The following is a 23,924-nucleotide window of genomic DNA, read 5'->3' on the forward strand; positions in this document are numbered from 1 at the left end:
GTTATAGGCAAATGAATGTGATTGGGAAACCCAGAGGCTGTAGGAGCCCAGAGGAGGTACTTGTGTTGGACAGTGATGAAATATTTTAGGCAAAAGAGCAGTATATCAAGACCTTCAGAACTTGGGAGGACCTGGAGTATGAAGGCTGTAGGCGAGGGGTAGGTGATGATGGAAGAGAAGCTGGTGGGAACTGGATCTTTTTTTTAAATGATTATTTTATTTAACTTTATTTACTTATTTTAAGTTTGACCAGAGAAGGATGGGGGGTAGGGGAGTGAGAAAGCAAGTTGCCAGGTCCGAGATTCAAACTGTGGTTGGCCATGTGGGAATCCAGCACCCTTAACTACCATGTTATCTGCTGGCCCCAAGGAGCTGGATCTTAAAGGGTCTTAGAGGGTACTGGGAGCTATGGAAAGATTTTAAGTAGAGGTGGGAGATGGTAAGATGAGGACTGAGAACTCTTCAAATCATAGAACCATGCATCAGAGAGCATGTGTCCCAGAAAAATGTAGGGATCCTCTTTAAGGAAAACATTTTCCTCATTACTCTTTGGGTCCACTTAAATTACTATAGCTACAGTTTTCTTAAATGCACACAAACACACAACTGTTTAAATCTCCCATGTCTGCAGTCCTCCTGTAGCTCTATAGCTAAAACACTACAGAGAAATTCCAGAATCAAACTGCAAAGACATAAATGTTCAGCTTAACAGCCAGCCCCTGAAACTACCCCTGGGGCAGCTACCTTGCGCTCCAAATGCAGACCTGATGGATCCCATTCTTCTGTCACCCTTTGCCCACTGCCCTTAGAGTTTTTGTTTGTTTGTTTGTTTGTTTTTTAAATTTTTTTAGAAGTTTTTGCTATTGGGCGCATGCACTCACCAGAAAGACAGAGACAGAGAGACAGAAAGCAAGAAATCACCCCCTGGGGGCATGGCCATACTACAATTCCTTCTCCTCCTTTCTCCTCTCAGGATCTTGGGCACACACGCATGCACACCCAGCCTGAGTTTAAGCCACCGGGTCCAGGACTTGAACCGCGGTCGACTACATGGGAGTCCAGCGACGTACCCATTTCGCTAACTGCTGGTCCCCCGACTTTTCTTTTGTTTAGCTCTATACCCTTTTTGCTATAGGGTAGGTGTGCTCATTGGAGAGATAGAGAGAGAGAAAATGAGAAATCATCCCCCGGGGTGGGGTGGGGGCAGGTCCAGGTCCATTCTTCTCTTGGAATTTTGAGCATAAATGGATACCTGCCCAATATGAGTTTCGAGCTACCAGGTCCAGAACGCAAAGTGTGGTCAAACATGTGGGAATCCAGTGTCATAACCACTATGCCACCTGCTGGACCTGAAATAAATCAACCTTAAAGGGGAGAGAGGGCGTAGCAGGTAGTATAATGGTTATAGTGCTGGATTCCCACATAGCCGACCATGGGTTGAGTCCTGAACCTGGTGGCTTGCTTTCTTGCTTTTCCTCTCTCTCTCTCTGTCTCTTTCTCGTGAGTGCACCTGCCCTATAGCAAATTTTAAAAACAATAATTATTGGGGCCAGCAGGTGGTATGGAGGTTGAGGGTGTTGGACTTCCACATGGCCGACTGTGGTTTGAGACCAGGACCTGGTGGCTTGCTTGCTTGCTCACTCTCACTCTCTCTCTCTCCTTCTCACTCTGCCCTCTCTGGTCAAACTTAAAAAATAAGTAAATAAATTAATAAAGTTAAGTCAAATGATTCTTTAAAAAATTATTATTATTATTATTATTATTATTATTATTATTTGGAGAGGTTTTTGCTATAGGGAACGTGCGCTTGACAGAGAGACAGAAAGCGAGAAATCACCCCCAAGGGAGATGGTCACACTGCAATTCCTTCTCTTCCATTCTCCTCTCGGGATCTTGGGCATGCATGCACACAATTATTTATTTAATTGTATTTATTATTATTTTTATTTTAAAATTTACCACAGGGTATGTGCACTCACTAGAGAGGGAGAGAAAAAAGGAAAATGAGAAAGCAAGCCATCAGGTGCCAGACTCATACCATGGTCAGCCATGTAGGATCCAGCCACCTTAACCTCCACACCATCTGCTGGCCCAGGACCTGGCTTTTCCTGAGCAACACATTATTACTAAACCATGGAGCCAGCCCTTCATATGTTTATTGACCATTCAAATATCCTTTTGTGAAATGCCTGTTCCGGTCTTTTGTCCATTTTCTTTCTGTTTTTTAATCACCAGAGGATACATGCCTTGCCAAAGCTAGAGAAGAGACAGAAACCACCCTCCCTCAGTAGAGTGTGGTCATGCTACAACCCCTTCTCCATTTTTCCTTCCTGTTGGGATTTGGGGTACACATGCACATGTGTCCAACATGTTTTTCAAGCCTCTAGAACCAGAATTTGAACCAGGTCAGCTATGTAGGATCGATTCCCATAACTACTAGGCCACTTGCTAGCCCTGCCCGTTTTCTTACTAATTTCTCTGCCTTTTTCTGATGGTTTTTCAAGAGCACAAGTCCTTTGTCAGATATATGTGTTGCAAATATTTTCTCTCACTCTAGCTTTCTTTTCACTCTCTCAATGAGGCCTTTAGATGAACAGAATTTCTTAATTTTACTGTAGTCTAGTCTAATAATTATTTGCTAAGTATTTTCCACATGTCTACTTTATTTGTGTCTTAAGAATTCTTTGTCTGGTCCAAGATCATGGAGATATTCTTTGATGTCTTTTAAAGGTCTTATTGTATCCCTTTCACATTTAGATGTATCAGCCAAATGAAATTTGTTATTGCTATATACAGTGTGGGTTAAGTTTCATTTTTCCTTCTATGGATATCCAGTTAACTCAGCTTTATTTGTTTGTTTGTTTGTTTATTATAGTCCAATTTTTAATGATTTGTAAGTTTGGCCTTAAGAAAACCAACTCAGCTCTATTTATTGAAAAGACTGTCCTTTCTCTCTTGAGCTGCGATATTACTTTGTCATAAATTTGGGAACCCATGTGTCTATTGGTTTGCACATGCAGGTATTATTACTAACTGTGAGTTTTATCACGGTCTAGCTCACATTCTTTTCTCATTCAGCGTTGTGCTCTAAGACTCTTCTGTTTGGCTCTGGGTGCATCTAATCTGTGGCTTCTAAGTGCTACAAGGGGTTCCTGTGTGCACTAACAATATTTGACCCATTCCCAGTGGTGGACAGTCAGACTATCTCCAATCCTGAACCTCCCCTGGTCAACAAGTAATATTGCACATCCTTGCATATGGCACCATATGAACCAGTGTGAAGAAAGCCTTTGGGTTATACACATAGAGACTGAACTGCTGGGTCGTGGAATATGTCCTAATTTAATTTGATTTAGGTCTTTTAGATAGCTTTCCAAGCAGCTGTCCTAGTCTGTACTCTCATGGGCAAGCATGAGAGTGAGGGAATTTCTACCAACGTAAGGGGATTACAGAAAGTTTTTGGGAAAATGGGATTAAAACTTGAAATTTTTTTGGTGCAAAAACTTCAAATCCATGTACATTTCTCATAGCATGCATTTTCCATGAACTTTTGGAAGACCCACCTATTCGGTATTCTTTGCTTTCCTAACTTTTCCCAGACAAATAGCCAAAAGACACATTAAGTCTTTTTCCCTGTTAGCCAGTAGTAGACTGCTCTATGAAAGTCTCTCGTATTACATATATGGGGCCAGTCCATAGCTTAGTGGTAAAGGCAGCTGGATTCCAGATAGCTGACTACAGTTCAAGTCCCGGACCAAGTGTATATGTTAAATATAGAATTAAATACATGAATAAATTGAAGTCAGAGTCTAAGGAAATGTTTCTCATTTGTGATTGGTGACTGCCACAGTGGAGAATACACTCCCCTACTCACAATGGCTCAACTTACAATGGTTCGACTTTATGATGGTGAGAATGAGATCTGTAGAAACCATACTTTGAGTACCCATGCAACCAATGTATTTTCACTTTCAGCAATTTCAGTAAATTACATGAGATATTCAACTCTTTATTATAAAATAATAAAGATTTGGGTTAGGCAACTTTGCTCAACTGTGGGCTAATTAATGCCAGTGTTCTGAGCACATTGAAGGTGGGCTAGGCTGAACTAGGTTAGTAGGTTAGTTGTATTAACTGCATTTTCACCTTACATTATTTTCAAATTTCAATGGTTTTTTGGGGGGATGTGACCCCATTGCAAGTCAAGGAGCACCTGTAAATAAGTGGTAAAAGAACTCAATATGAGCACTGTGGCAGAGGTAGGACAATTGTCCTTTGGCTGGAATTTTGACAACCCAAAGGTATCTATGCCAGTTAGGGCCCTGACAGGAAGTAGATGCCCCTCAAAGGGGCAATATTGAAGGGAGTTTAATGAGGGAACTATAGAGAGGTGGGCAGGACTAAGGGAACTCACAAAGTTAATGGAGGCCTCAGGAATTGGAACAGGGAAGGCAGTGGTGAAGGAAGAGGGGACACCCAGCAGGAGATTGGCATATGGGGACAGGAGTCAGGCACTTCCAGAAGTGCCGAAGGCGGGAATTCCTTGACCTCTTCTCTCTCTTCTGATCTTCTGCTAGCCAAACCCAGCCTGAAGGTCTTAGGGCCCCTGAGGACCCCCGCAGGTGAGGAGCCCATTCACATGGTCCATGCTAGCCTGCTGCTCTGGACCTAGGGCAGGTGCAGAGGAACAGAGGATGACACCAGATGAGCAAATAGAAGACACAGCATATGGTAGTGAAGAGCACACTGACGTGAAAATGAGATGGTTGCATGTGTACTGAAAGTACAGTTTCTACTGAGTGCATTCTCACCCTCATAAAGTTAAACCACTGTGAGTTGAACCATTGTGAGTTGGGGAGTGTATTTTCTGCACAGAATATAGTCAGCATTCAGTGTCTTCTGAGGTCAGAGAGGTACTCTGGGGTATGTATGGTGGCATCCCCACCATGTTTTATAAAAATGTAATTAGTTGCCAACATTTAAATATAGGGAGATTTTGTCTTTAAAAAAATTTCAGAATTTTGGCTCCTTCTGAAATATCCCATGATATGACAACTTTCATTCCTGTGGATCTGTAGTTGAAGTAGTCATGACTGCAGAGTGAAACAGAGAGAAGGACAGAGAGAGAGAGCACCCCTCCAGTGGGGTGTGGTCATGTCATAAGCCCTTCTCCAGCCACCTTAACCACCATACCACCTACTGGCCCAATATTCACTTTCTTTTTCTTTGAGAGGTTTTTACTATAGGGTGTGTGCACTTGCCAGAAAGACAGAGAGAGACAGAGAGACAGAAAGTGAGAAATCACCCTCCCTATGGAGGATGGCCACACCACAATCCCTTCTCCTCCATTCTCCTGTCGGGATCTTGGGAACATACGCACATGTGTCCAGCGTGAGTTTAAACCACCGGGCCCGGGACTCGAACCATGATTAACTACATGGGAGTCCAGCGACGTAGCCATTATGCTATCTGCTAGTCCCTACTTTTTTTTTTTAAGAGTTTTTTTTTTTTGCTATAGAGCATGTTGCGTAGCTGGAGAGACAGAGAGACAGAAAATAAGAAATCAGGGAACCAGCAGTTAGTGTAATGGCTATGTCGTTGGACTCCCACTTAGTCGACCGCAGTTCGAAACCTCATGCGAGGCGCGTGTGCGAGCGTGCCCAAGATCCCAAGAGGAGAATGGAGGAGAAGGGATTGCAGCGTGGCCATCCCCCCTGGGGGATGATTTCTCGCTTTCTGTCTCTATGTCTCTCTCTGTCTGTCTGGTGAGCGCACACGCCCTATAGTGAAAACCTCTCAAAATAAATAAAGAAAGAAAGAAAGAAAGAAAAGAAAATAAGAAATCACCTCCCCGGGGGATGGTCACGCTAAATAAAGTTAAACTATTTACTTATGAATTTATTTATTTCAATTTGACCAGACAGGGACAGAGAAAGAGAGACAGTGAGAAAGCAAGCCACCAGATCCAAGAGTTGAACCATGGTCAGCCCTATGGAAGTCCAGTGCTCCTAATCACCACACCACCTGCTGGCCCCTTCACCCAAATTTTTAAATAAATTTTAATTACACAATATTTAGATTACAAAAGTTGCAAAAAGAGTAGATGATAAAAAGACAAATGATCCAATTAAATGTGGGCAAAAGGGGCCAGCAGGTGGCATGAGGTTAAGGCTGCTGGATCCCACAGGACTATGTATGTGGTTCAAGTCCTGGAAGCCAGTGGCTTGAAAACACACACACATGCCTCTGTGTGTGTGTGTGTGTGTGTGTGTGTGTGTGTGTGCCCAAAATCCCAGGAAGAGAATGGAGGAGAAGGGATTGCAATGTGGCCATTTCCTCTGAGAGGTGATTTATCACTTTTCCTCCCTGTGTCTATGTCCAATAAACACACATGCCCTATAGCAAAAAATTTAAAAACAAAAACAAAAAGTTAATCCTATACTTACCAAATGACTCAGAGATTCCACTCCTAGGTATATGCCTGAGATCATTGAAAATGTATGTTCATACAAAAATTTTCTATCTAAATATTTATAGCAACATTATTTATAATAACTATAAAACAAAACAACCCAAATGTCTATCGGTTAATGAATGGATAAGTAAAACATAGTATATCCGTTGTAGTATATACAATGGAATAGTATTTGGCCATAAAAAGGAATAAAGTATTGGCACTTGGGCTGGCCCCATGGCATAGCCATATGCACTACGCAGGGGAAGCCACATTCTGTGTGGCTGACAGAGTTCCAGTCCAGGCCCAGTGGCTTCATGCAGGTGCATGCACATGTCCAGGATCCTAATGGAATGGAGAACTGGAGAAGAAAGGATTGCAGTGTGACCACACCCCACTGGGGTGCTTTCTCTCTCTCATATGCAGCAGCCTCTGGCATAAAAAGAGTTCTGGGGGCCAGTATGTGGCGTAGTGCTTACGGCGCTGGACTCACATGCTGACTATGGTTTGAGTCTTGGACCCAGTGGCTTAAAAATCACACTGCACACCTGTGTGTGCATGGCCAAAATCCCAGGAGGAGAATGGAGAAGGGACTATGGCATGGAAGGGACTATGGCATGGCCATCCCTGCTGGGGGATGATTTCTCACTCTTGTTCTCACTGTCTCTCTCTCTTTCTCTCCAGCAAGTCCACACACCCTATGGCAAAAACCTTAAAAAAAAATTCTGACACCTGATGCAACATGGCTCATTCTTAAAAACATTATGCTAAGTGAAAGAAGCCAGACACATAAACAGCCATATAGTGTATGATTTTATTTATATGAAATGTCCAGAATAGGCAAATCTGTGGAGATAGAAAGGGACAGAAGGCAGGTCAGCTATTGCCTAGGGCTGAGACAAGGAAGAATAGGAGGGACTGGAATAGATAAGGGATTTTTTGGGACGGTAGTGAAAATCTGATATTAGACAGTGGTGATGGCTGAACCACTCGGTAAATATACAAAAAGACATTGAATTTACACTTTATTTAGTTTTAAATTATTTATTTAATTTTATTAATATTGTTTTAAGTGACCAGCAGTCAGCATAATGGCTGTCGCTGGACTCCCATGTGGTCAACCACGGTTCGAGTCCTAGACCCAGTGGCTTAAACTCACACTGGGAGCGTGTGCATGCATGCCCAAGATCCTGAGAGGAGAATGAAGGAGAAGGGATTGCAGCATGACCATCCCCCCTGGGAAGTGATTTCTCGCTTTCTTCTCTCTGTCTCTCTGGTGAGCGCACGCACCCTACAGCAAAAACCTCTCCCCCCCCAAAAAAATATATATTATTTTAAAAATTTGCCAGAGGACATAGATGCTCACCAGAGAGAGAAAGAGAAAGAGATAAAACAAACTGTCAGGTCCAGGACTTGAACTGCAGTGGGCAATATCAGATCCAGCACCTTAATCATCACGCCACCTGCTAGCCCCTGAGTTTACATTTTATTTATTTATTTGTAGAGATTTTTTGCTATAGTGTGTGTGTGTGTGTGTGTGTGTGTGCTTGCTGGAGAGATAGAGAGAAATAGAGAGAAAGTGAGAAATCAAGACCAGCAGATGGTGTGGTGGTTACATCATTGGACTCCTAGATGACTGACTGTGGTTTGAGTCCTGGACCTGGTGGCTTGAAAATCACACTGGGCATCTGTGCATGTGTGCAAGATCCCAGGAAGAGAATGAAGAAGGGAATTGGCATGACTATCCCCCCAGGGTGTGGTTTCTCACTTTCTCTCTCAGGGTCTGTCTCACTGTGTCTCTTTCTTTCTTTTTTAGAGAGATTTTTGCTATAGGACTTGTGCTTTTGCCAAATGGACAGAAAGCTAGAACCCCCTCCCCTGCCCTGGGGAAGGGATGGCCACACCACAATCCCTTCTCCATTCTCCCTTCAGGATTTTGGGCACGCATGCTCAGCGTGAGTTTTAAGTTGCTAGGTCTGGGACTTGAACCACAGTTGAGCATGTGGGAACCAAGCGATTATGCCATCTGCTGGTCTCATGTCTGTTTCCGAAAAAAGAAAAGAAAGTGAAAAATTACCCTCCCGGGGGTTTTGGCCATACCACAATCCCTTCTCCTTCATTTTCTTCCTGCGGTTTTGGGCACACGTACCCAGCGTGAGTTTCAAGCTGCCAGGTCCAGGACTTGAACTGTGGTCCACCATGTGGGAATCTAGTGCCTTAACCACTATGCCACCTGCTGGCCCCTTAAAAGGGTGAATTTTATAATTTTATAATATATGAATTATAGCTCATGCTAAAGTTTTATTGAACAAGGGAACCAGCAGTTAGCGTAATGGCTATGTTGCTGGACTCCCACGTAGTCGACCGCGGTTCGTGTCCGGGACCTGGTGGCTTAAAACTCACGCAGGGCGCGTGTTTGTGCGTGCCCAAGATCCCGAGAGGAGAATGGAGGAGAAGGGATTGCGGCGTGACCATCCCCCCTGGGGGGTGATTTCTCGCTTTCTGTCTCTATGTCTCTCTCTGTCTGTCTGGTGAGCGCACATGCCCTATAGCGAAAACCTCTTCCCCCCCCAAAAAAAAAGTTTTATTGAACAAAAGGGGGCCTACTACTGTGGTGCAGTGATAACACAGTGCCCTGCTAGACTGGAAGCCACATGGTCAACTCCAGGTTTGGATCCCCTGGTTGTCCAGGGTCCCAAGTAACTGGAGAGCTAGAGAAAGGGGAGCATGACTGTGGAAACCCTGTTAAGTGTGCTTCATTCTCTCCTTCACATGCATGCACACACTTTCTACCATAAACAAAAAGAAAGAAAAAAAAAGAAAGAAAGAAAGAAAAAGACTTGATGACGCAATCCTCCAGCCTCCATAAGTTTTTGCCTTAGGGCGGGTGCCACCACACCTGAAAGAGGAAAGAAAGAAAGAAAGAAAGAAAGAAAGAAAGAAAGAAAGAAAGAAAGAAAGAAAGAAAGAAGGGAAGGAAGGAAGGAAGGAAGGAAGGAAGGAAGGAAGGAAGGAAGGAAGGAAGGAAGAAGGAAGGAAGGAAAGAAGGAAGGAAAGATGAGAAAGAAAAAAAGAAAAAAAGATAGTTCAAGAGGTCCTGAACAGTTTCCCTGCAAGCAAGCCAGATAGAAGCCAAGTACGTTTTGCTCCACTCCCATTGGTGAGACCTTAGTCACATGCCTACACCTCAGCCCTAGGGAGGTGGGAAATGTCATTTCTACCGGAGCAGCCCTGTGCCCACTACTATTGTTCTAAGGAAGCAATGATGAAGGAGATTCGATTCTCTCGCTAACTCTCCAGTGCCACCCCTCCTCCCCTCCCCACAGCTTCTGTCTGGATCCGGCCTCAACCTCTCCTTCCTGGGTCCTGTTTCACATGTCCTCTGTGGACTTCTGGCTGCCATTCTTGCCCTCTCTGATCCACCTTTCACAGAGTTGCTAGAGATTCTCCTGAAACACAGCTCTCATCCTGTCTCCCACCTCTTTAAGGCCTCCTGGTGGAGCCAGCAGATGGCATGGCTGACTGCAGTTGGAGTCCTGGACCCTGGCTTGCTTTTTCACTCTCTCATCCCATCTCTGGTGAAGTAAAATAATAATAATAATAAATAAAATAAAATAAATAATTCTGAAATAAAAGAAAAACCCCCTCATGACTCCCCAGCGTTCACTCATACGAGAGTACTTTAAAAAACTCATGGTAAAATGAAATTAAAAGCACAAATTTATTTTAGTGCAAATGTGTATAACTCCATGCATAATTTTTTTCATACTAGGCGTTTTCCATGATCTTTTTAAAGGTTCCTCTTATTATATGTGCCCCCACTAAACTACTGTCTGTTAGGGAGGGGTGCTGTCTCAACTCACAGAGCCCAGAACAGTGCCCCCCACATTGAGTGGGCCCACAAATATTTATTGAATGAATGAATGGACAGCATCAACTTGGGTAGCAAACAGAGGTTTCCCCTGGATGTGCTATCTCACGGCAAACTTTAAAGGGTAGGGAGGTTATTGCCAGGAGGACAACAGAAGGGCCTCCCAGGTAGGAGGAGCTGCCTGTACAAAGGCTTCACTGCAGAGGATTGGGTCTGGCCAGACCCTGAAGGGCTGGAATGAAGCTGGAAGGAGGCCCGGGGTTCCCCAGTGACGAGAGCTTATCAGGCCTTGTCCTCCAGATGAGCGGGAGGCTGTGCAGAAGAAAACCTTCACCAAGTGGGTGAACTCGCACCTCGCCCGCGTGGGCTGCCACATTGGGGACCTCTATGCGGACCTCCGGGATGGCTTCGTGCTCACGCGACTCCTGGAAGTGCTGTCAGGCGAGCAGCTGGTGAGGGGGCCTGAAGGGCTAGGGAAGGGGTTGGCCCTGGGGTCCGGGCATCGCTTGCTGTAAAGGTTGACTACAAGCAGGGGCCTGGCTATTAGACCAAGAGCCTGGGGGATCAGAGGCACCTTTATTCATGTGGGCGAGGCTATGGCACAGAGATGGAGCTTGAGTGTGAGCCCAGGGCACGTGCAGTGGAACCCAGCCAGTTTCTGCAGAGAGGTGGGCTATAGTGCAGGGGCGGCACTTTCTTGGAAGGATTGGGCTTGATTGGGAGAAACTGGCCCCGGTTCTGTGTTAGCAAGGGGTATGGCTATAAAACAGGGGCAGAATCCTGTTGTGGAGATCAGTGGATGCCCGGCATGGGGGCAGTGTTCATTGGTAGGGTGAGACTTAGGTCCTAGGCAAGAAGGTAGAAATTCCTTGAATGAGGAGAGCCTGGAATTCTAGAAGTCATGAGGAGCCTGGGTATAGAATAGGAACAGACACCATCGGAAAGAATTGGGCTCTAAACTGGGGGAGAGCTCTGAGTTCTATTGAAATAGACGTGGATCTGGAGGGTATGTGTGGGGTCCGGGCGTGTTTGTGTGTGTGTGTGTGTGTGTGTGTGTGTGTCTGCAATCCCAAGGAGAATGGAGAAGAAGGAACTGCAGTGTGGTCATTCCCCTTGGGGGGGGGGGGATTTTTCACTTTCTCTCTGTCTCTCTGGTGATTGCCATGTGCCCTATAGCAACAATCTTTCAAAAAAAAAATAAATAAGAGAAAGAAAGAAACAGAGAAAGAGAAAAGAAAATAAAAGAAATAGGCGTGGGTCTAGATAGGGGTTTGTAAGAGAAGCAATAAAAGGTGTGGCCACGAAATTAGTGGCTAAACATTGGTGGACAGGGGAGAGGTCCAATGAAACAGGCAAGACTACGGCTAGAGACCACAGGGGCGGAGCTTCCTGAGGAGGGGTGGGGCTATCAAGTTGGAGGTGGGGCGTCAGTAGGAGAGGCAGAATCAGGAATTCGAATAAGTCCTGAAGGAACTTGACTATCAAAAGAGTCTGAAATGCAGGGGTAGGGCTTTTATAGGATTGAGTCCTGGGTCTTGGATAAAACTGAAGGGGGTGGCCTGATCATGGACACTCAGGGGATGTGGCTATAGGAGGGGCGGGCTTTTTTGAAGGGAGCGGGGACGAAGGTGCAGTGCTCCTGCCTCCTTCTACCTCCTACCACCCAATGCCCCTACTGCCCTAGCCAAGGCCCACGCGTGGCCGGATGCGAATCCACTCGCTGGAGAATGTGGACAAGGCTCTGCAGTTCCTGAAGGAGCAGCGCGTGCATCTGGAGAACGTGGGATCCCATGACATTGTGGATGGGAATCACCGACTGACGCTGGGGCTGGTCTGGACTATCATTCTGCGCTTCCAGGTGATCCTCAAATGACCCCCCTCCCAAATACCCCCATGGAATTGGAAGCTTAGGAGGGCACCCCCACCCATTCACCCACTCATTCATTCATTCATTCATTCATTCATTCATTCATCCTAGTTTAGTTCAGAAACCCAGTTCCTGGTGGTGGAGACCAAAGTGATGATGAAAAGACTGTCACTGTGATCATCATTTGTGTATCATTCTGTCCCAAGCACTAGACATTTAGTACACACAGCAACTCCATACGTAGGCACTATTTATCATCCCATTTTCACCAGCAAGGAAACAGATGCAAGGATATTCCTAGTTTAGTTCAGAAACCCAGTTCCTGGTGGTGGAGACCAAAGTGATGATGAAAAGACTGTCACTGTGATCATCATTTGTGTATCATTCTGTCCCAAGCACTAGACATTTAGTACACACAGCAACTCCATACGTAGGCACTATTTATCATCCCATTTTCACCAGCAAGGAAACAGAAGCCCAGATTGGTGGAGTAATATGCTCAAGATCACACACAAAGCTGGATACTAGAGCTGGGATTCAAACCCAGGCAGTTTTGCCCCAGTACAGAAACAGATGATCTGCCTTTATAGAGAGTATATTGCGGTGAAGGTGACAGACAACCAACAAATATAATACATAAATAATCCACATATGAGAAAAGAGACAGCTCTGGGCAGAGAAGTTAAAAAAGAAAGAAAAGCCATGCAGAAAGGAATAAGTTATGATAAAAGCAGTACATATCAGGTTGATGTAAAATATCAGGTTGTTCGGACCAGCAGGTGGTATGACGGTTAAGGAACTGGATTCCCACATGGCCAACTGTGGTTTGAGTCTTGACCTGGTGGCTTGAAGATCACACCACCCCGAGATCCATAGAGGAAAGTGAAGAAGGGATTGTGGCATGGCCATCCTCGCTGAGGGGTGATTTCTCACTTTCCCTCTGTCTGTCTCTGGCAAGCACCCTATGGCAAAAATCTAAATAAAAATTTAAAAAATATCAGATTGTTGCTGTTCAGATTTCAGATATGGCTGTCAGAAAAGGGCTTGCTGAGAAACCGATGCCTGAATGACGTACAAAGATGAAAGGAGAAAGCATCTAGGTGGGGGCACAGCAGATGCAAAGACCCTGAGGTGGGGCTGACCTTGATATGTAGAAGATACAGAAGGAGGGGCAGTACGGCTAGAGAAGTGAAGTCACGAGGAAGTTGGGGAGGAAATGAGGTCAGGGGGGTTAGCAGGGCTAGGTGGTCTGTAATTAGGAGTTTGGGTTTCATTCTGAGTGAGATGGGGAGAGGTTGGACTTTCAGCAAGGGGAGGCCTGTAATCAGATTCGGGAAGATCCAGCTGAATTGGAGGTGATTACCAAACTTAGGGGCTGAGAGCCCAGAGAGGAGACTGAGCTGGGCCAGGGTAGTGCTGTGGAATGAAGAGTGGGCAGGTGGGACTCACACTCAGGCAGTGGAGTAGATAGGCCATAGAGGAGGGAGAGAGGAAGTGGAGAGTCCAGGAGGAGACTCAGAGTTCTGATCTGAAGATTGGGGAATGATGGGTTTGACCTGAGACAGGACCAGGGAGGAAGAGAAGGTTTGGGGACAATACTAAGGTCAGCTTGGGATGTGGTGGTTATGCTCCAAGATTTCAGGGTTGGGAAAGCATCCCTGGGATCCAGGAGCAGGAAGGGCTGGAGCCAGGCATGGATACTGTGAATCAGAATTAAGGGTCGGGGATCATTGTGGCTGCCTTAGGCACCAGGACCTCCTTGGTAGAGTCACAGTTCTCTCTCTCTTGGGACCCGCATGCCAAACCCAGTTCCTGACTCAAGACTCAAATACCACCTGCGGCTCTGGGACCCCCTGTAGATTCTGTGTTGACCATCACTTTATAGAACACCTATGAGTGGGATTCAGCAGTGAACGAAATAGGTAATGTCCCTGTGGTCCTGGGGCTTTTACATTTTAGTGGGGAAGACAGAAGACCTAATCCAGCAATCAGTGTGTAGTGGCAATAAATACTAAGGAGAATAAGCAGGGAATGGGGATCTGACTTTTTTTTTTTTTTGGAGAGGTTTTTGCTACAGGGCGTGTGCACTCGCCAGAAAGACTGAGAGAGACAGAAAGTGAGAAATAACCCCCCAGGGGGGATGGCCACGCTGCAGTCCCTTCTCCTCCATTCTCCTCTTGGGATCTTGGGCATGCACACACAAGCCCAGCGTGAGTTTTAAGCCACCGGGTCCGGGACGTGAACCGCGGTCAACTACATGGGAGTCCAGCGACATAGCCATTACGCTAACTGCTGGTCCCGGGATCTGACATTTAATACACACAGCAACCCCATACATAGGGACTATTTATCATCCCATTTTTACCAACGAGGAAACAGACCAAGTGGTCAGTGAAGATCTCATTGAGAAGGTGGCATTGTAGAAAAGACCCCAAAGAGGGGCAGAACCATGTGAGCACTTGGGGAAAGGATAGTCCAAGCAGAGGGAACAGCTGGTGCAAAGGCTCTGAGGTGGGAAGATGCCAGGGATGAGGTCCAGAGTGACACTTACGGGGGGAAGATCATGAAGAGTTGGTTTTTTTTCTGAATGAAACAGAGCCATGAAGGGTGTTGAGGAGAGGAGGCACATGACCTGATTGGGGTGTTCCCAGCATCAGACTGTAGGCACAGGAGAAGGGAGGCCAGCATGAAGATACTGCACTAGCCCACGTGGGAGATGATGGTGGCCTGGACCAGGAGAGTGGTCCAGATCCTCAGTTTGGAGGTTTCCCTGGAAATGAGACTGGAACCTGCAAGTCCCTCCTTCAATGGCAGCTGTCCTGGCCCACTGCAGAACTCATCTCTGGACCCCCACCCTCAGCCTGAGCTGCCTCCCCCATCTCCTCTGACACCTGCCGTCCTTGCTGGTCACAGGATGGGGAGGGGTCTCTCATGTCAACACAAAGAAATGGCCAAAAGCCACTTCTTTGTATCCTCATAGATTCAAGTCATCAAGATTGAGACTGAGGACAACAGAGAGACACGCTCGGCCAAGGACGCTCTGCTCTTATGGTGTCAGATGAAGACAGCTGGGTAAGCCCGGCCCTGTCCTCACAGGCAGGTGGGTCCCTAAACTTTGGAGTCCCTTCCAGGACAAGTGCTCAAAGAGCAGCCCTTGTCCTCAGTGTCAAAAAGTGACAGCCTAAGCTGACTAACTGGTATTAAAAATATACACACGTATCTGACTGTGATGAGTAAACCTTCTTAGAAGTTGGAAGGCCAAGTTCAAGCCTAGGATCTTCAGAGACCAATATCAGGTTCCTGGCTTGCGCCCTTCTCTCCACCTTCCACCCAGTCTTATCCTGTACTTCAAAAGATTTTGCTGGCACCTGTGTGGACCCCTAGCCCTGCATCTCAGCTCTGACCCCCACTCCTCCCCTCACGAGCTATCACCCCTCTACCTGGGGAAGCACACACCAGGGATCTGGAAGCTTGCATAGGAAAGTGCAGGGCCCTGGTGGGGGTGGGGGGCTTCAGTGTGGTTGAGATGGCAGGGATAGGACACAGACTCTGATGGGCATGTTCCCTGGGACCCCTGGCTCTCTGCCCTGCAGGAAAGGGCATGGCTTCTAAAGAGCAGCTTCTGGGGAAGGAGGGAGGGGCAGGGACGATGGAGGCAGGCTTTCTCTGACTCTTCTGGGGCTGTCTGTCTTGCAATGCCATCTGCTTCTCCTATATGTCTGCTTTTCCTTGCACCCATCTCTTCCTCTCTCTCCCTTCTCTATCCTCCCTCCCTCTTTCCTTTCCTTTCTCTGTCTGCCTCCCTCTTTCTTTCCTCTCCTGTCTTTCACTCTCCATTTCCCTGGATTCATCTTCCTTCTGACTTTTGTTTCTGTGTGTGTGTGTGTGTGTCTGTATCTATATATATCTATCATCCATCTTTTCATGCCCTTCCCTCCCTCCTTTCTCCCTCCATCTCCCTTCTTCTCTCACCTCCTGACTCTCTCCATCTCTGCCTCTGTCTCTCCCCTGCACACTGCCAGCTACCCAGAGGTAAACATCCAGAATTTCACCCTATCATCCATCTTTTCATGCCCTTCCCTCCCTCCTTTCTCCCTCCATCTCCCTTCTTCTCTCACCTCCTGACTCTCTCCATCTCTGCCTCTGTCTCTCCCCTGCACACTGCCAGCTACCCAGAGGTAAACATCCAGAATTTCACCACCAGCTGGCGGGACGGCCTGGCCTTCAATGCCCTCATTCACCGGCACAGGTACCACCTGGCCTGGGCCAGCTCTGCCCTGCCCTGCACCCTGCCCCATGTCTGTACTGCTACAACCTGTACATGTATGTATATGGACAACACACACAGACTCAGGACCATCGACCTCTACACACACATACACATTTAACTCCCTTTTCACACATCCCGTTCACGTTTACAGACAGGCACACACACACACACAGACTCTGTTCGGCCACATACCCTATTCACACACAAACACGTGTGCATCTGCACGGATGTGTGTGCACACACAGATACCCACGCGCACACACACAGTCCGCACCTGTTGCTTAGATTCTCCTGGGGGTGAGGAGCTTATTGTCCTGGGGACTGTCCACTGTGGGATATATACAACACTTCTATCAGAAAGTCCTTCCTCAAGGGGAGCCCCCAGAGTCCTCCTCCCTGGCTCCTTGCACACTCGGTCATACGTCAGGGCCTGGGGCTGAGCCAGCTGAAGGTCAAGCGCTCAGACCAGTTACACACACATCATGATCATCCACATGTCAGATTGGGCAAACCGAGTCCTAGAGGCTGGGAGGGCCTAGCTTTGGTGTGGCAGAAGCCAGATCCAGCTCTTTCTGCTGTGGACATAGGCTCACACATGACCCCTGCCTCACACATAAACGCTTGTACATACATGGGAGACCTGGACCCACCCACAGACAGAAACTCACGAGCAGTAACTGGGGTCCCAGTAACAATCAGTCACACTCACTGGGCATTTCCTGTGTGCCAGGCATGTCCTAAGAGCTGTCCACCACATCATTTAGCACTCAGTGACCCTGGGAGGCAGATACTATTCTTAGCCCCATTTTACAGATGAGGAAAGAAAGCAAGGCACAGGATATGAAGTAACTCGCCCAGAGGGACACAGCTCAGATGTGCTGCCCGGACCCCAGACCACTACATGAGACCGTATATATATACACCCAAGCAACACATGTGTGCCTGGAGGCAGATGTATATGTGCCCTCACACAACACACATAAAGCCTCTGCATAAAAGACCTCCACAGTCGTACTGCTGGGTAGTTTCTCTGACACACTCCACGTGGGTGAGTCTCTTTGCTGCCCCCGTGGACTGACCCGTCCACATGGGCCAGCTAACATATGCCCAGCACACACACTCATTCAAAGGAACCAACGAAACATGCCCGGGTCATCCCACTCACAGCAAGATGAACGCCACACAGCCGCACACCACACATGCTTCCCCTTGGCTATATCCTGCCCCCTCTGGCCCTCACTCCGGTGGGGCTCAGCCAAGAATGTCTTGTCACCCGCTCGGCCCCTGGCTCTGGAGCCTGCCTGCTGCCTGCCTGCTCTGTGCCCCTGCCCAGGCCTGATCTCGTGGACTTCAGCAAACTCACCAAATCCAACGCAAACTACAACCTGCAGAAAGCCTTCCGTACAGCGGAGCAGCACCTGGGGCTGGCCCGCCTGCTGGACCCTGAAGGTGAGCCCTGCGCGACCCAGCCCAGACAGCCTCCCAGGGGCTCCCAGCCCCAGTGCCATCTCAGATTCCACTCCAGCCTACCCAATCACCCCAACGTCATTGCAAATCCCAATTCTTTCCCTTCCTCATCTTCAGTCCCTCCCCTTTCCCATGGCATGGCAGGAACAGTGGTTAAAAAAGAGGCACAGGGGCCAGCAGGTGGCATAATGGATAAAGCACTGGACTTCCACGTGGTTGACCATGGCTTGAGTCCTGGACCTGGAGGCTTGAAAACCATGCTGGGTACATGTCTATGCATGCCCAAAATCCTGAGAGGAGAATGGAGGAGAAGGGATTGCAGCATGGCCATCCCCTGGGGGGGAGGGGTGTCATTTCTCACTTTCTCTTTCTCTCTTTGTCTCTCTGTCTCTCACTGGTGAGTGTGCATGCCCCATAGCAAAAACTTGAAAGAGGCATGGTCCTTGTCTCTATGGAACTCAAAATTTAGATAATGACATAATCACATTAATGAGTATTTATTTACTTATTTATCTACCTATTTACTTATTTATTTTAAATGGTCTCTCTTGCATGCACTCACCAGAGAGAGGCAGAGGGATAAGAAGAGAGAGGGAAGGGAAGAAAGCACCCCCCCCAAATGGGGTCGGTCATGCCATAATCTTTTCTTTTCCATTTCTCCAACCTGTTGGGACTTAGGCATGCTTACACATGTACCTGGGTGTTTTTCAAGTCACTGGATAGGGATTTGATCCTCTCAACCATGGGCTCCCTTAACTATTAAGCTATGGGGCTGACTCATGCGTATCCATATTTAATTCCAAATTGTAATACATTCTGTGATGGAAATGAGATACTATGAGAAAACTAACATGAGGAGTCCAACTAGACAGAGTGAACATGTAGGTTTAGCTAGGGAAATTTAAGTTGAGGTGAGTCCTTAAGGGTGAGTGGAAGTTAGAAATATGGAAGGAGGGGGCCAGCAGGTGGCGTGGTGGTTAAAGGTGCTAGACATTCCCACATGGCCGACCACGGTTCAAGTCCCGGACCTGGTGGCTTTCTTTCTTACTTACCCTCCCTCTCTCTCTGGGCAAATTAAAAAATAAATGAGGTGATAAATAAATAAATAATTTTAAAAAAAAAGAAATATGGAAGGAGGCACAATGTTTCAGAGAGTGAGAACTGCATGTGCAAAGGCTCTGAGGTGGAAGATAAGATGGTGAGTCCCAGACATAATTATGGACAATTTCCTTTCTGTGTCAGAAACTACCTAATCCTGAGACCAGCAGTTAATGTAATGGCTATGTTGCTGGACTCCCACGTAGTCGATCACGGTTTGAGTCCTGTACCTGGTGGCTTAAATTCATGCCAGGCACGTGTGCGTGTGTGCCCAAGATTCCGAGAAGAGAATGGAGAAGGGATTGCAGTGTGGCCATCCCCCTGGGGGGTGATTTCTCGCTTTCTGTCTCCCTGTCTCTCTCTTGTCTGTCTGGCGAGCGCATGCACACTAAAGCAAAAACCTCTCCAAAAAAAGAAAAGAAAAAAAAAGACTAACTAATCCCTTGAGGTATATTACCATTTAGGAGATACAAAAACTGAAGGAAAGTTTGATTATCTTGCTCAAGGTCACACAGTTGGTAAGAGTGGGGTCTTCCCTGCACCCAATACCTTCAGTCCTTCTGTCCAAGGGCCTACTGTCATGCTCTTCTCTTCCTCCCCTCAAGATGTGAACATGGAAGCTCCAGATGAAAAGTCCATCATCACCTATGTGGTCTCTTTCTACCACTATTTCTCTAAGATGAAGGCTCTGGCTGTGGAGGGAAAGCGGATTGGGAAGGTATGGGGAACCAGTAGTGGGTGGACCAGGGAGCCAGCTGCGGACACATGTGGGATGAGGCTGAGCCTGCGTTCCTTTACTGGGCCAGGTCCTGGACCAGGTGCTGGAAGTGGGTAAGATCATAGAGCGCTATGAGGAGCTGGCAGCTGAGCTGCTGGCCTGGATCCACCGCACCGTGGGCCTCATCAGCACCCAGAAGTTCGCCAACTCACTGAGTGGGGTGCAACAGCAGCTGCAGGCTTTCACGGCCTACTGCACACTAGAGAAGCCTGTCAAGTGAGGCCTGGTTCAGGATGGTGGGTGGCAGGGGGAGGCATGGAGGCCAGCCACCTGAGCTCCTGCCCTTTCAGGTTTCAAGAGAAGGGGAACTTAGAGGTGCTGCTCTTCAGTATCCAGAGCAAACTGCGTGCCTGCAACCGCCGCCTCTTCGTGCCTCGGGAAGGCTGTGGCATCTGGGATATTGACAAGGTGAGGCTGAAGATGTGGAGGGCAAGTGGAGTTGCTCTGTACAGAGTTGTGTAGATTGTGTGCTGCTGCTCAAGGGAGCCATTCACACTGTAGACATCATGGATTGGATATTCATTCTGATAATTTTGTAGCAATAAAACATCATGAGGGAGCAACTTCCCCCCCCACCCCAGAAAGGCGCCATAAATGCTGCAAGCTGTCTCAGAGAAATCAGAACCACGAAACTGTCAGGGGTTGTTGGAGTCTGCTTACCTCCTCCTGTCTCCACAGGCATGGGGCCAGCTGGAAAAGGCCGAGCATGAGCGGGAGGCTGCCCTTCGGGCTGAGCTGATCCGGCAAGAGAAGCTGGAACTACTGGCCCAGAGGTTTGACCACAAGGTGGCCATGAGGGAGAGTTGGCTGAATGAGAACCAGCGCCTGGTCTCCCAGGTACAAGGCATAGGGCTTGGCTCTGGGGGAAAGGGAGAAAGGGAGGAGCTGAAGGCCCTGGGACCAGAGAGGGAAACTCCATCTCCTAAGCAACAGAAAAGGGCTGTTTTAGTCTTTGAGGTGACAAATGAGGATGCTGAGGGAGAATTGGCCTCCTAAGTGATTGGTGGGTGAGAAGAACAGGCATAATCTCCAGGGCAAAGAGTGAGGCTAACTGAAGAGGGAAGAATTAATTCTTCAGAAATAGGGAAAGTGTTTAACTAGACTCTTAAGTGACAAGGGAAGTTGTATCTGGTGTCCAGAGTAACTAAGGAGGATAAAGTTGTTCTCCTAAGTAACAGAATAGGGTAGACCTAGTCCCCAGTCTCCAGGGCAATGGAAGGATAGGAACTGTTTCCTAGGTAACAAGTTTAGGGTCAGAGATATAAGGGGAGCTGGTCTCTAGAGTAACAGAATAGAGTAGGGGTGGTCTCCGGGGTAACAGGGGAAGGTAGGGCTGGTCTCCAAGGAAACAGGGGAAGGTGAGGCTGGTCTCCATGGAAACAGGAAGGTGGGTCTATTCTCCACGATAACAGGGGAGAGCAGGGTTGGTCTCTAGAGTGACAAGAGGGTGGGGCTGGTCTCTAGGGTAACTGTAAAAGTGGAGTTGGTCTCCAAGGTAATGGGGAGGGAGGTCCAGGGTCACACAAGGTCAAAGTAATATGTGGACTGCTGAGGCATTATGGGTGAATGTCTGTGGCCTGCATGCCCCAGGACAACTTTGGGTATGAGCTGCCGGCAGTAGAGGCAGCTATGAAGAAGCACGAAGCTATTGAAGCAGACATCGCAGCCTACGAAGAGCGGGTGCAGGGTGTGGCGGAGCTGGCCCAGGCCTTGGCAGCCGAAGGCTACTATGATGCCCGACGGGTGGCAGCACAGCGTGACAGCGTCCTGCGCCAGTGGGCCCTGCTGACAGGGCTGGTAGGTGCCCGTCGGACTCGGCTTGAGCAGAACCTGGCCCTGCAGAAGGTCTTCCAAGAGATGGTGTACATGGTGGACTGGATGGAGGAGATGCAGGTAGGGACCAAGGATGGGGTGCTGGGAGGGGAAGGAGGGGTGCAGACACTGAGAAAGTGGACAGTGGTGGAGGTGGCGAGGAAAGGGGAGGACAGAAGAAGGAAGTAGAGAAAGCTGGAGGCAGGGGAGGGTCAGCCAGTGGTGCAGCAGTAAAATGTGACACTCTGCAAAGCTCACCCACATAAAAAGGTTCCAGGTTCATGTTCAGCGACCTCCCTGAGCACACCCAGGCATGCGTACATGCATGCCAAAATCCCACCAGGATGGAGAAATGGAGGGGAAGGGACTGCAGCATAACCATTCCCCATTGGTGGTGCTTTCTTCCTCTCTATCTCTCTGTCTCTCTCTGGCGAGTGTATACATTCTCTGGAACTAAACAAGTATCAGAGACCTCCCTGAGTACGTGAGGTACGGGTGTGCTCATGATCCTGGGCTGACTGAGGCTGGGAGTGGATCTTAGAGTTGAGGCCCTGTTGGGGGTGCTGTCTGTCTCTGTCTCTCTCACATATAAAAGAAATGAAGAGAGAGAAATCCAGGAGACCAAGAGAGAGAGAGAGCAAGAGATTAAGAGAAAGCTATGTAGACAAGAGGGACAGAAAAAGAAAGACAAGGGAGCCAGCTAGGAGATGTGGTGGTTAGGGCAGATGGATCCCACATAGCTAACTATGCTGTTCGAGTCCTGAACCTGGCAACTTGTAAAACACACCGCTCGCATGTGGTTGTATGCCCAAAATCCTGAGAGAATGGAAGAGAAGAGACTGCGGCATGACTTTCCCCTCTGGAGGATGAGTTTTCTCTCTCTCTCTCTTTTTCTCTGTCGTGAGTGTACACACATTAAAGCAAAAAGAAAAAAAAAAAAGTAAACTCAGAGAGGCAGAGAGACATGAGACAGAGGTGTAGACAAGAGAAAGACGGAGGCAAAGAGGGAGATTCCTTGATTGAGACTGAGCCCAGAAACACGGAGACAGTGAAAGATGGAGACATTCAGAAGTGCGAGAATTGGCAGAGACAGAGAAAGACAGATCAGAGTTCAAAGTGGTAGAAGGTTGGCACAGGCAGCCAAGGGACAGGGGAGTGGCTGAGAACAATGCCAAGCTGTGCTTAGTGCTGCCCCCATTGCAGGCTCAGCTGCTGTCCCGGGAGTGCGGGCAGCACCTGGTGGAGGCGGACGACCTGTTGCAGAAGCATGGGCTGCTGGAAGGAGACATTGCAGCCCAGAGCGAGCGGGTGGGAGCACTCAATGCTGCTGCCCTGCGTTTCTCCCAGCTGCAGGGTGAGTCTCAGGCATGGGAACGGGCTGGAGACTTCCAGTAATAACAGACACAGGTCTCCTGAGAGACGGAGGAAGGAGTGAGCTTCCTGTTCTTGAAGGCATCTAAACAGACCCTAGGATCACACTCCACCAGGGAAATCATGGGGGAATTAGTGCCCTAAGTGACAGGTGGAGCCGCTCTACTTTGTGCTTTGAGATTCTGTAGTGATAGCTCAGGTTTACTAGCACTTGTTGTGTGTGAAGCCCTTCATAGCCCAATCTTAGTGAATACTATAAAAAAGTTAAAAAGAAAAAGAACTGGGGGTTGGCAGGTGGTGTGGTGGTTGAGGCGCTGGACTCTTACATGGTCGACCACAGTTCGAGTCCCAGACCTGGTAGCTTGCTTTCCCACTTTTCATTTCTCTCTCTGTAAGTTAAAAAGAGAATAGTAATGATGAATAGAATTAAATAAGAAAATAATTCTTTTTTTTTTTTTGGAGAGGTTTTTGCTATAGGGTGCGTGCGCTCACCAGACAGACAGAGAGAGACAGAGACAGAAAGCGAGAAATCACCCCCGGGGGGATGGCCATGCTGCAATCCCTTCTCCTCCATTCTCCTCTCAGGATCTTGGGCACGTACACACACACGCCCAGCATGAGTTTTAAGCCACCGGGTCCGGGACGCGAACCACGGTCGACTACATGGGAGTCCAGTGACATAGCCATTACTCTAACTGCTGGTTCCCAATAATAAAATAATTCTTTAAAAAAAAAACTGCATAAAGGACTATATAAAGGACAGTTTAAGTCAGGATCTGATTGCCAGCAAGTGATAGGAACACAATGCAATTTGTTTAACAGAAAAAAGGAATTGTATTGTCTTATGTAACTAAAACATCCAGGAACTTCAGGCATGGTTGGATCTAGGGATGGTTCAATTATGCTTTTTTTTTTTTTTTTTTTTGAGAGGTTTTC

General features: G+C 47.7%; 1 protein-coding gene across 1 annotated transcript in view; it reads left to right on the plus strand.

The window, feature by feature from the left end:
- The window catches only part of LOC102491213 (spectrin beta chain, non-erythrocytic 4), a 39,958-nt gene that overhangs the window by 4,270 nt on the left and 11,764 nt on the right, over window positions 1-23,924 (plus strand). Inside the window, 11 exon segments of the mRNA XM_027772051.1 lie at window positions 10,626-10,777; window positions 12,010-12,183; window positions 15,173-15,264; window positions 16,361-16,441; window positions 17,796-17,911; window positions 19,633-19,745; window positions 19,834-20,021; window positions 20,096-20,213; window positions 20,484-20,642; window positions 21,396-21,698; window positions 22,821-22,971. Of these exon segments, the coding sequence (XP_027627852.1) occupies window positions 10,626-10,777; window positions 12,010-12,183; window positions 15,173-15,264; window positions 16,361-16,441; window positions 17,796-17,911; window positions 19,633-19,745; window positions 19,834-20,021; window positions 20,096-20,213; window positions 20,484-20,642; window positions 21,396-21,698; window positions 22,821-22,971 (1,647 nt within the window).

Source organism: Tupaia chinensis, unplaced genomic scaffold (genome assembly GCF_000334495.1).
Source record: "Tupaia chinensis unplaced genomic scaffold, TupChi_1.0 Scaffold000037_18, whole genome shotgun sequence".
Classification (NCBI taxonomy): Eukaryota; Metazoa; Chordata; class Mammalia; order Scandentia; family Tupaiidae; genus Tupaia; species Tupaia belangeri.